Source organism: Girardinichthys multiradiatus, chromosome 7 (genome assembly GCF_021462225.1).
Source record: "Girardinichthys multiradiatus isolate DD_20200921_A chromosome 7, DD_fGirMul_XY1, whole genome shotgun sequence".
NCBI classification, from domain to species: domain Eukaryota; kingdom Metazoa; phylum Chordata; class Actinopteri; order Cyprinodontiformes; family Goodeidae; genus Girardinichthys; species Girardinichthys multiradiatus.
In genome coordinates this window covers 47,818,071-47,830,117 of record NC_061800.1, presented here as the reverse complement: position 1 = coordinate 47,830,117, position 12,047 = coordinate 47,818,071, and the positions used below count along the sequence as shown (strand labels likewise).

At 42.7% G+C, this 12,047-nt stretch overlaps 1 protein-coding gene across 2 annotated transcripts; it reads left to right on the top strand.

Annotated features, from left to right (window-relative positions):
* The first annotated feature begins 90 nt into the window (after positions 1-90).
* On the top strand, positions 91-9,430 carry cnot9 (CCR4-NOT transcription complex subunit 9). Of its 2 annotated transcripts, none has more exons than XM_047371588.1 (8): positions 91-312; positions 2,290-2,445; positions 2,543-2,658; positions 2,747-2,856; positions 2,957-3,066; positions 5,979-6,077; positions 6,147-6,238; positions 9,090-9,430. In XM_047371588.1, the coding sequence occupies exons 1-8, from the start codon at positions 295-297 to the stop codon at positions 9,256-9,258; spliced, it is 870 nt and encodes a 289-aa protein (XP_047227544.1). In that variant the 5' UTR covers positions 91-294; the 3' UTR covers positions 9,259-9,430. The 2 variants fall into 2 exon arrangements, with proteins under 2 accessions (XP_047227544.1, XP_047227543.1); XM_047371587.1 differs by having other exon boundaries at positions 2,260-2,445.
* Positions 9,431-12,047: the final 2,617 nt, after the last annotated feature.

The following is a 12,047-nucleotide window of genomic DNA, read 5'->3' as shown; positions in this document are numbered from 1 at the left end:
CCCATTGGTTCTTGTAAGGAACCGGCACTTTGAGCCGGATCGGCCTTGGTCGGCACGTCACTGAAACGAGACTTGGGCTGTTCTGTCTTCTCGCGACATTTGTCACGTCCGCATCTTGTTGGCCTCCATTGGCGAACAAAAACAGAGGAATTGTGTGAAGTGAACGAGGAGCAGGCAGTTTGAAAGTGTTCGCCGTGTTTTAAATACACATAAACTAGATGTTTAGAGTGTGATTGTTTAGCTGATACGCAGAATTTTAGAGTAATATTTGGAAACCAGTTGGAGCTTCAGAGAATGCTGACGACGGGAGCGGTGAGTGTTTATTATGAGCGGGTTTTAGCTAGTTTTCTCACCTCAACATACTCGCCTTCGTGTGATTTAAACATCATTATAAATACTGGCTGGACTTATTCTACACATTAGGTTAAATAAAAAGCTCTGTGCATGATTCATGACTGCTCTGCTCCACCTAATGCAATCTCCGCACTTTTGTCTTTTATTTAAAAATGATCTGCGTCAATGCTTCAGTAATTTGGCTCAGTTTTTAGAGAAATAGGAGATAATTGGGAGCCACACATTGTTCTAATCATATAAAAGTTTATCAGTAGTTTTGCAGGCTTTACTCGTGTTCGGTCTACTGTTTGTATTGGACCATTTTAGAGGAAACGCAAAGAGTCTTAATTTAGTTTGTGTTTTTGGGACTTTGTTACTGTTACAAAGACAGTCTGTCAGCTCCTTTTAGGTGATTCCCAAGAAGGTGTTAGACTCTAAAAACGAAGAAGAAATGGTTAGTTGGGTATAAATACATGTAATAAACCAAAGGACAGCAGTTTATGAAGCGTTTAAAACGTTTTGATGTAGGTGTAAAGAACTATTCTTGTGGAGGACTCAGCCATGGTTCTCAATCTGTGGTACATGTACCACTAGTGGTGCATTGAGTGGTACTCAGAAGGTAAAAAAGCCAATTAACTGTTTTAATTAACCGGCTGTAAGATTTCAAATGCACAGATTGAAAATAGGGCATATTATCACCGTGTTTCAGTGGAGAATATTTTAATAACCCTGTGGATGACAGGGTAGTGAATGTGGCTACTTAAGTAGCACAAGGTAAATGGGCCGGATGAAGACTGAAGACCACAATGAGTGCTATGTGATGACACTGCCAGCAATGAATGCATGAAATCTTCACATCTTAAAACACCGGTTTGAGCAGGGTTTAAGAGGGTTGATGTTCTTCTGTTTAATGAACTAATAGAGATAAATGGAAAAAGTCCAAAACTTGCATTTATTCACAAAAGCCGAGACAAATTCTCTGCTTTGATGCAGAACTTTTCTGATTTCTGTAACAAACAAATTACCACCTCTATCCAGGAGCCTCCTTTGGTCAGCATTTGTTACATTTAGTTGTTGAATTAAACCAAGTTACACAGATTAGTTAGTCTGTGTTAGTTGGAGTGAAAATTGGAGTCAGCTAAACGTACAAATGGCAGGTCAGAATTGACATTAGTTAGTTAAAGCCTGATCAGTGCATCTGCAATAAAAAATACTTGATTTACTTTGGAAAATTCAATTCTTACTGACCAGCCGCCAGATGAGGTCCGACTGGAGTCCCCGTAGACTACGATGTTTGCAGACAACCTTATGAGCTGTGGAGAGCAGAGATGATGGTGAGGTGGAGGTACGATATGGAGAGAAGAGAAGAAGTTTAGAGGATGGATGAGTGTAAGTCTTTGGGTTCAACCATCCAAGGCAACAAGCTGCAAACAGGCGAAGAAGAGGGTGAAGACAGGGAGGAGATCAATGTCATGTTCATCTGGGACAGAAGAGTAGCTGCAAGGGCTTAGAAAGGTTTAGAAGATGGTAGTGAGATCTGGATTGATCGATGGTTTGGAGATGCTTGAACCTACAAAAGTACAGGACGTAGATCTGAAATGAGAGGGACAGGCCAGGTTGAGCAGTTTGGAGACAAAGTCAGAGAGGCACGGCTGAGATGGTTTGGACCTATTCAGAGTAGGGATGGAGGAGACATTGAACCAAGGCTGTTGAATACGGAGCTGCTAGAACGGAGGACCACAAAGAAGGTTGATTATGCCCTAATGAAGGATCTGCAGAGGGTTGGTGTGACAGTGGAAGTTGTTGGGAGGTAGATAATCTGCTGTGTTAACCCCTAAAGAGAACTATTGAATGAAGATGAAGATTTTGCAGGTGTTTGATAAATATGATGATACATGGATTCATGTTTTGTCCCACGTTTCACAGGCTGTAACTAACGTCACAGCCCTTGCCCAGGTTGACCGAGAGAAGATTTACCAGTGGATCAATGAGCTGTCCAGCCCGGAGACGAGAGAAAATGCTCTGTTGGAGCTGAGCAAGAAGCGCGAGTCGGTGCCAGACCTGGCACCCATGCTGTGGCACTCCTTCGGCACTATTGCTGCCCTGTTGCAGGTGAGATACTCTGCACCTGTCTAACGGTCCGTTTTCATCTGATGAGGTCTGAGTGGAAGCGGTGGAAAGCATAACTGATTTTTCTCTTGTTTTATAGGAAATAGTGAACATCTATCCATCCATAAACCCTCCGACTCTCACAGCTCATCAGTCCAACAGAGTGTGCAATGCTCTGGCGCTCCTGCAGTGTGTCGCCTCACATCCAGAGACACGGTAAAGCTACGCAACATAATCTGTTTTCTTAGATCTGCAAATGAGTTTTGTTTGTCACGTGTTGATTAGAATCCTCTCTCATCACCAGGTCAGCGTTCCTTGCAGCTCACATTCCCCTGTTCCTGTATCCGTTCCTGCACACCGTCAGCAAAACGCGGCCGTTTGAGTACCTGCGCCTCACCAGCCTCGGAGTCATAGGTATGTTGTCCTGCTGTTGAGGATTTCCATTTCTTAGCGTTTAAAAAGATTGGACAGAGTTTGTTTATGTGCAGGTAATAAAATGTTGTTTGTATTATAGGTGCTTTAGTGAAAACAGATGAACAAGAAGTGATTAACTTTCTTCTTACGACTGAAATCATCCCTCTGTGTCTCCGCATCATGGAATCGGGGAGTGAACTCTCCAAAACGGTGAATAATTACTTCTGTCTTTCATGTTATCTATCTTAGTGGTTCCCAAACCTTCACAAATGAATATTACCAGGTTTGAGCTGGACCGTATTCTGACCAGAGACGAAGGTGATGAAGCAGTGCTGAAGGCATGCCGAAAGAGCTTCAAATGAGGCTAGTTTGCAGAAACAAAAGCTTTTGCCTTCATTTACCTGGAAATCCACCTGCTTATTAAAATGTGTTAAGCACTCAGAGGGAATGTTTGGACTTGAATCGAAAGGCAATCCGAGTCTCGTAGGCTTGAGTAGATGTGCTACTCTGAAGCACTCCACGCCGAATTAATGCAAGAATGGCCATGATAAAAAATAGCAGGAGACTGAAGACCTTAGCAGTGCATGTAGAATTATTTTGGATTTCCAATGGCAGGCCATTTGTGTATTTCATCTCTGTCCTCAGTAACAGATTACAGGTCCTTCTCAAAATATTAGCTTATTGTGATAAAGTTCATTATTTTCCATAATGTCATAATGAAAATTTAACATTCATATATTTTAGATTCATTACACACTAACTGAAATATTTCAGGTCTTTTATTGTCTTAATACGGATGATTTTGGCATACAGCTCATGAAAACCCAAAATTCCTATCTCACAAAATTAGCATATTTCATCCGACCAATAAAAGAAAAGTGTTTTTAATACAAAAAACGTCAACCTTCAAATAATCATGTACAATTATGCACTCAATACTTGGTCGGGAATCCTTTGGCAGAAATGACTGCTTCAATGCGGCGTGGCATGGAGACAATCAGCCTGTGGCACTGCTGAGGTCTTATGGAGGCCCAGGATGCTTCGATAGCGGCCTTTAGCTCATCCAGAGTGTTGGGTCTTGAGTCTCTCAACGTTCTCTTCACAATATCCCACAGATTCTCTATGGGGTTCAGGTCAGGAGAGTTGGCAGGTCAATTGAGCACAGTGATACAATGGTCAGTAAACCATTTACCAGTGGTTTTGGCACTGTGAGCAGGTGCCAGGTCGTGCTGAAAAATGAAATCTTCATCTCCATAAAGCTTTTCAGCAGATGGAAGCATGAAGTGCTCCAAAATCTCCTGATAGCTAGCTGCATTGACCCCGCCCTTGATAAAACACAGTGGACCAACACCAGCAGCTGACACGGCACCCCAGACCATCACTGACTGTGGGTACTTGACACTGGACTTCTGGCATTTTGGCATTTCCTTCTCCCCAGTCTTCCTCCAGACTCTGGCACCTTGATTTCCGAATGACATGCAGAATTTGCTTTCATCCGAAAAAAGTACTTTGGACCACTGAGCAACAGTCCAGTGCTGCTTCTCTGTAGCCCAGGTCTGGGGAATGCGGCACCTGTAGCCCATTTCCTGCACACGCCTGTGCACGGTGGCTCTGGATGTTTCTACTCCAGACTCAGTCCACTGCTTCCGCAGGTCCCCCAAGGTCTGGAATCAGCCCTTCTCCACAATCTTCCTCAGGGTCCGGTCACCTCTTCTCGTTGTGCAGCGTTTTCTGCCACACTTTTTCCTTCCCACAGACTTCCCACTGAGGTGCCTTGATACAGCACTCTGGGAACAGCCTATTCGTTCAGAAATGTCTTTCTGTGTCTTACCCTCTTGCTTGAGGGTGTCAATAGTGTCCTTCTGGACAGCAGTCGGGTCGGCAGTCTTACCCATGATTGGGGTTTTGAGTGATGAACCAGGCTGGGAGTTTTAAAGGCCTCAGGAATCTTTTGCAGGTGTTTAGAGTTAACTCGTTGATTCAGATGATTAGGTTCATAGCTCGTTTAGAGACCCTTTTAATGATATGCTAATTTTGTGAGATAGGAATTTTGGGTTTTCATGAGCTGTATGCCAAAATCATCTGTATTAAGACAATAAAAGACCTGAAATATTTCAGTTAGTGTGCAATGAATCTAAAATATATAAATGTTAAATTTTCATCATTACATTATGGAAAATAATGAACTTTATCACAATATGCTAATATTTTGAGAAGAACCTGTATTTATCCTCCTGGTACCACCAGACAGCAAATACAGGTCCTTCTCAAAATATTAGCATATTGTGATAAAGCGACATCTAATGTTCAAACAAAGTCATACCCGATAAGTGAGTGTTCAATATTTTATTGCCTATTTATTTTGTATTTTCACATTAGAAAAAGTTATTCCGTTTTTTGCTCCATTTTAATTTATTTATCGAAACAAAGATTTGAACCCAGACGTGGAGCTCATTCTCAAGGATCCCAAGGCTTTCCCACCCCAGAAGGGACATATCGTTTCTCCAGCCGGTTCTGGGTCTCCCGCGAGGTCTGCTCCCAGTGGGCCGTGCCTGGAAAACCTCCAAAGGATGGTGCCCAGGAGATGTTTGCAGAATCACCTCCATAGGAGGGCTTATCACAGTTCCCTGTGATCCTCGGTCTTATATTGTTCGGGGCTTTGGCGCTTGGGAAGGTCCTCTCTCTCTCTACCTCGCCTGGAATAGGGGGTATAGGGCCCCCTTCGGGAGCCACACCTGGTGGTTGACCCGTGGCTACCTTCTGGGTGTTCAGAGTCATCATAATGCGGTCGCTTTCTTTTTATTTTATAACAAGAAAGATTCCTGGCAGTTTGGGCCTAAACAAGTTTTATTGGCATATAGCCTGTAGAGGGCAGTGTTCAGTTCCAGCTGGATGGACATTCTCAAATGTTTTTAATACATTAATTAGCGGCTGCCTCCTCGCTAATGAGCGATTTATTTTCTGATGACTTCTAAATGTACTGTGTTATATTCCCTCTTACGAGAATCTGATCTGATCTTCGTTAATGAAAAAACACTCAAAGGATCTTTAAGTTGAGATGTTAACATTAGAGTTTTTCTTCATTCATCTCATAAAATTCCTCGTTTTTATGTTTATATCAGGTTGCTACATTCATACTACAGAAGATACTGTTGGACGACACCGGCCTGGCGTACATCTGTCAGACATACGAACGTTTCTCCCATGTGGCCATGATCCTTGTAAGTTTTATTGTCAGGATTCGGCCCGGATCTGCCTCGGTCCTCTGATCATTTTCTCCCTCTCTGCAGGGGAAAATGGTCCTGCAACTCTCCAAAGAGCCGTCGGCCCGCCTGCTGAAACATGTCGTTCGCTGCTACCTTCGCCTCTCAGATAATCTCAGGTAGAGAAAACTGATAGATTTTTAATTTATTTGTATTCTTGACTGAGTTGGGATCTGTTTTATAATGTGAAAATTGTTAGTACCACTAGAGGGAGCCATATTGACAGCCTAACAGATTCCCACTAACAACAGCAATGAGAACCAAAGAACATTAAAGGTCATTTTCTCATCCTGACCTTTTTGTTGCTGCTTGGAAAAGAAATCAGAGGAATCTATGAGTCACAAAAGAATCAGATGTCAGAATTTATTTGATGTAATTCAGCAAAGAAAAGCTTTAACATCATTATTATACAGGTCTGGAAACATGGAGTTTAATTCAAAGATTTCCCAGGTCTGGATAAGTAGGGAAAAATGAAATAGAACAAAGAAAAAATCTTGTATTTTCAGACGTTTTCTGTCCGATTGTGTAAAACTCAGTTTATTTTCCCATCCATCCATCCATCAGTTTTTGCTGGTTTTGTATTTCTAGCCTGACCTCGATATAAATAGCTGCAGTAACTTTATCGTGAACCTTTGCATTTAGTTTCTGAATGATTCCAGCAGCTGCTGGTAACTAAACGGTATCCTTTCACGTCTCTCTCTGCTCCTCTGACACATATTCCAACATGTTAATAACCAGTTTTCTGCAGGAAACTTGCCATGTTTTAATGATTGTGACCAGTATGGTTTATGCGATGGGATCCATCTGCAGTCTGCAAGATTTCCCCTTGAACCCGCCTCCATTCCCAGACATTTCAGCTGACACATTTACTGATCGATTGTTCAGGTTGCTCTTCAGCTGCTGTAATTAAGGGACTTCATACTGCTTTTAACAGCAGAGCAGAAGACTCACCACCATCATCCTGTGCTGTTAAGTACTTTCAGAGTACTTCCAGTATTAAAGGCCACTCATTGTTTGACATTATTGTATGAATCTGCTTCCTCTGTGGCATAAAACATTTCCACCAATCATTCCAAATATTTATGTCCGTCTGCTCTTACTTTTTTAAGCCCATACGGCCTCTTGATGCATTAGTGACAGTGACTCACTATTTTATTTTTAGAATACACACAACTACGATAAGAACAACCTCTGGTTAAATACCCGAGTTACCTTAAATAGGAGAACATAATAAATATGATCTGACACGCCCAGAGTCCAGAGCTAAATGTGTGGGTTCATCTGAAGTCGGCTGTGGATACGAACCGTCCTCCTGATCCGGAGAGCTTTATACAAGGCAGGTTGGGAAAGTTTTACCAAAATGAGATGTTTGATGCCGCTGGTCTCCTACCAAACAAGACTGGATGCTGAAATTAAAACCAATATAAAGATGTAATGACAGTAAGTCAGAACTACATCTGTTATCTGGCTGGATAAACTATGATGAATCCCTGATTTAGGCTCCCGTACTTCCATCTTCACCCTGCCAGCTCCCTTTCAACATCATGTTTTCATCCGTCTGGTTTGGTTCTGCTTGTTTTCTGCTCGTTCCAGTCTGCAGACAGACCGCTATTGTTTTATCACCCTGATGAAGTCGGGCTGTTCTCCATTAGAGCTGGAGTCCATTTGGGAAGTACCAGGAATGCTTCCTGAGGTGTAGTGGACTTCATCTGAAAGGAAGTTGTTGCTCCGTCAAACAGAATCTGGACCACCGGCTCTGGTAAAACGGGGTCTAAGGTGAACATCATCTGATTAAGCTTCTTCTTTATATTTGTGTCACCAAACGTCCTGGAACCTTCAGTTAAAGTTCTGATCCAGTAGCTTTAGCTTTAGATTAGGAATGCACCGATATGAACATGTAGGCCGATATCAGTATGCGATATTAATTTTGCTGTTACGGCTGATAACTTTTTACCGTTATGATATATATTTTAGTACCCTTTTGATACCGTGTAGAAACGACCAGACCGCTGACATCGCTTCTCCTCTTCAGTTAAACTACCCACAATCCTGTGCTGCATCACCGTCACATGACCAAACAGACACCACATGACCATCCCCACCCCTCCAGAAACACATACGGCAACAAGATGGAAATAATCATCGGCTGGTAAAATCGGCCCGGTTTATTCTGTGTCTATCGAGTCTGATTCTTTAGTATCATGACAGACCAGGAATTTCCAGGTATATCCCAGACCTTTTACCAGTATGTCAAACTGGGATTTTTCATAGATTTATTTAAATGGAAAAAAAAAAAACATCTTTGTGACAGACTGCAGGCAACAAAGAACATAAAGGTCCAGTTCAAACTGGGTTCTTTTCAAATTGATGTGTGAGAACAACACTGATTCATCCCTGGAGTTCGAGAGCATTTTTTACCTGAGTGATTTATAGGTCAGAGGTCACTACCTTGACCAAACCAGGATTCACACTCAAACATCTCTTGCTTGCCTCTAAATATGCTCTGCTTGTCTTCATAAGCTTTGGTTTAAAGCTTCTGGTGCAAATATCTTCTGCTTGTCTCAGCCTCTCTTGCTCCTAGTTCCTCCTTGGTGATGAAACCTGCCATCTCAGGTGTTCAGCATCGGAACAAATTGGTACCTTCACCTGGTGACAGTTCCTGCCGACAGAATGACATCACTGAACCTGGATGGAGCTGACAGGGCGGGTTCTGCTCGAGAGCAGAGGAGGCTTAAAATCTGCCTCCAGAAACATGGCTGTGAGGAGGAGGAGACCACAGTCGCCACTTTTTAAAGCATCAGAGCAGTTTTGTGGAAGAGCATAACATCTGAGCGTGAAAATAAGTTGTCTTGCTCTCAAGTTGACAATCTAGATTTTGGAAAGAAAGCTCTGGTGGTCCAAACCGCTTGATTGTAACTCGAAAGTCCTGTTTGCATCATGGTTTTCTGACCTCTGCTGCTGTTTCCTCAGAGCCAGAGAGGCGCTGCGTCAGTGTCTGCCGGACCAGCTCAAGGACAGCACCTTCGCTCAGGTTCTGAAGGACGACACCACCACCAAGCGCTGGCTCGCTCAGCTCGTCAAGAACCTGCAGGAAGGCCAGGTCACGGACGCCAGGGGCATCCCGCTCGCCCCGCAGTGACGATCCACGGCTGGGACCCCTGTTAGGGATGAGCTTTCTTCCCAGAGACTGTCTTCCCAGAGCAGGAGACGATGGAGGAACATTTTTCTTTTCATGTTTTTGGTTACGAACTGTTCAATTTCAGAAACTGTAGATTTACAAACCTGATTGTGATAAAAAAATACAACTTTTACTGAGAGTGAGAAGTATTTTTTGTTTAGGTGAGACATTTCAGGAAGTTCACAGCAAATGAAGCATTGGAGAAATAGAAAATCAGATGAGGAACAATAGCCAGAAGTTTATGATTACATTATTTCTCTCTGACGGTCCCATTAGTTGCTGACGTTCTGTAAACTGTATTCTGTTCACTGCACCGGTTTTGTCCTGCAGCGACCCTTTTGTGTTTTTGACGGCTCATTTGAACAGAAATGATTACAGTTCTGGGGCCTTCCCTCTGGGTGTGTTTCTAATAAACTGTTTTCAGGGTTTTAATCTGTTAGGAGTCAGTCGTGTTGAGCAGGAAGATGGACTTCATCCCTGCAGGGTGGGTGATTACGGCCGCTGCTCCTCTGCATCAGAAGAAATGAACCAGCTGAGGGCCTTGAAGCATCTAATCAGGATTTCTCCTGGTCACCTCCCTGTGGAGGTACCTGGTGCAGGTCCCATTGGGAGGAGACCCAGAATTAGCTGGCAGGACTGCTGTATGTCCCTTCTGGGTCTGGGAGAAGGTTGATTAGGAGACCTGTTACTAGAAGAACCAACATTCAGAAACTGATGCATCTGAAAGCTGAGATACTGAGACTATTTCAATATTTATTCTTGTCTCATCAGTCCATTTCATTTAGCATGCCCTCACTGGCCAGTTTATTAGGTACAGCTGAGATGTTTCAGCCATTCACTCCTTGTTCTTTTTTTGGGAAAGCTCTGCAGAGGCTCATCTGTGCCTGGTGAAGCCTGCATCCTCCTTCCTTTAGTAATGCACCTTAATTTCCTCTAACCGGCACATTAACGGATTGCTCCCCTCATAGACTCCATTATCCTCAGTGACTGAGATAAACAGGATGCATCATGGAAAAAAAACACCTGCGGTCCATTTGGGAGACAATCTAATCTGATCCAGGGCATCCACTGCGTGTTTCTGTATGTTTAGACTTTAAGAGGGGAAGAGCTGCAGCAGGTAAAGTCATTAGGCCTCACAAATGGAACAGATCAATTAGTTCAACTGGGATCAGAGAACCTTAAGTGGTGTTTCCATTTCTCCAGCTGATCTGTCAGTGATAGGAAGATTCCTCATTGTTCTTCCAAGCAGCCAGACCCTCTTAACATGGTCCTCATCAGCAGTTCTCCAGGCTTTTCGTTGAGTTTTCCACTCATTCCCAGTCCCCACCAGGGCGTATTCTGATCACATTATCTACAAATGATCAGAACCTGAAGTTCACTATCGTATACCTTACCAGAGATCCATCATCCTGCAGCTGATCATCCTCTGTCACCTTGTTGGTTCAAAAATAATATTTTCATATTGACCGTTTTCTTAGAGATGATGATGGAGCCTCTGTATACTGCTATATATGTACTGAAGGGGTGATCATTGTCAAGAATCGTTTTATTCTCCTTATATTGATGATGTTGTCCACGGAAGCCTCTGATAGGTTAATGCACATAACGAGTTAAATAGAGGCACACCTGTAGATGTATTTTATGGCAACACCTCAAACAATCTCCTTCCTTCTGAGTCATCATGGAAAAATCTCATCAAAGTTGACTTAAAGCCAATCAAAGCTTAGATGTACCAACTCAGTTTAGTTAGAAACCTGTTGCTTTTTTATTAGCACCAGTTCCTTTATTGTCAGTAATCAGAGAGTGGAGGCATGCAGCAAAGGTCTCAAGGTTGGGATCTGAACCCAGAACGACTGCGTATATGGGCCGTCTGCTCTTCCTCTACACTACGTTACACCCTGACCTTTTTCCTTATTAATAATAAAATATTATTTTGTATGGAGTTAATAAGACATATCTGCTGCTTTCTGAGATGGTAAAATGCATGAAACCTCAGAAAAGTTACTGACAATAATTAGTTTATCAGAGCAAAACCACAAACTGCTTCCGAGCTTCAATTCAAAGCAAATCAGTCAGAATAAAACATTTCTTTTCTATTTATCCAAACTTTCTAACTTTCCAAAATAAAGGTTGTGTATGGAATGAAGCGAATAAAGTTTTTATTAAGATTACTGTTGGGTTTATCAGTGGAAAGTCCTTGGATGTCTGTGATTGGAGCGCTGATGGTGCTGTGGGTAAAAGGGAAATATCCTCTAGTCAAAAAACCCCAGAAAAAAGTGTCTTTGTGACAGGCTGCTAATAATAAAGTGCCAATAGTTAAAGTTTAAAATAAGTTCTTCCTTGAGTTCTGATGCGTTTTATCCTTCATAGGTTCAATTTAAGTCCAAAAAAACATTGAAAGACCTTCAGAAAGGCTGCAGAACTGTTGATCAAAACCTCTTAAACTGATTACAGGAAGTCTGGCTGCTTGGAGCTGGATCAGGACCTTATTGTGCTGTGATCAAATGAAGCTCTGCTGTGGTTTGCTGGCAGGTTGCAGGACACTGCTGTAGTTTTATCAGGAAGAATGTCTCTACAATCAGAGGAACTGAGCTGCCCTCTGGTTGAGCCTTTTGAGGAGGTTATTGTTCTCATGCACAAAATAATGACGCCTGTGTTCCCAATAATCAGAGCTGATACAAGAAGCTGAGAGCCACTGAGTCCTGCAGAGCAACCCCAGAGGACATGAGGGGAGCAGAAACAGCTTGGGC

Bases quoted from the DNA above. Each gene is read 5' to 3' on its own strand.
- cnot9 (XM_047371587.1), top strand. The intron at 2,659-2,746 runs GTAAAGCTACGC...TCTCATCACCAG, and splicing joins GCCTCACATCCAGAGACACG to GTCAGCGTTCCTTGCAGCTC. The intron at 3,067-5,978 runs GTGAATAATTAC...TGTTTATATCAG, and splicing joins GGAGTGAACTCTCCAAAACG to GTTGCTACATTCATACTACA.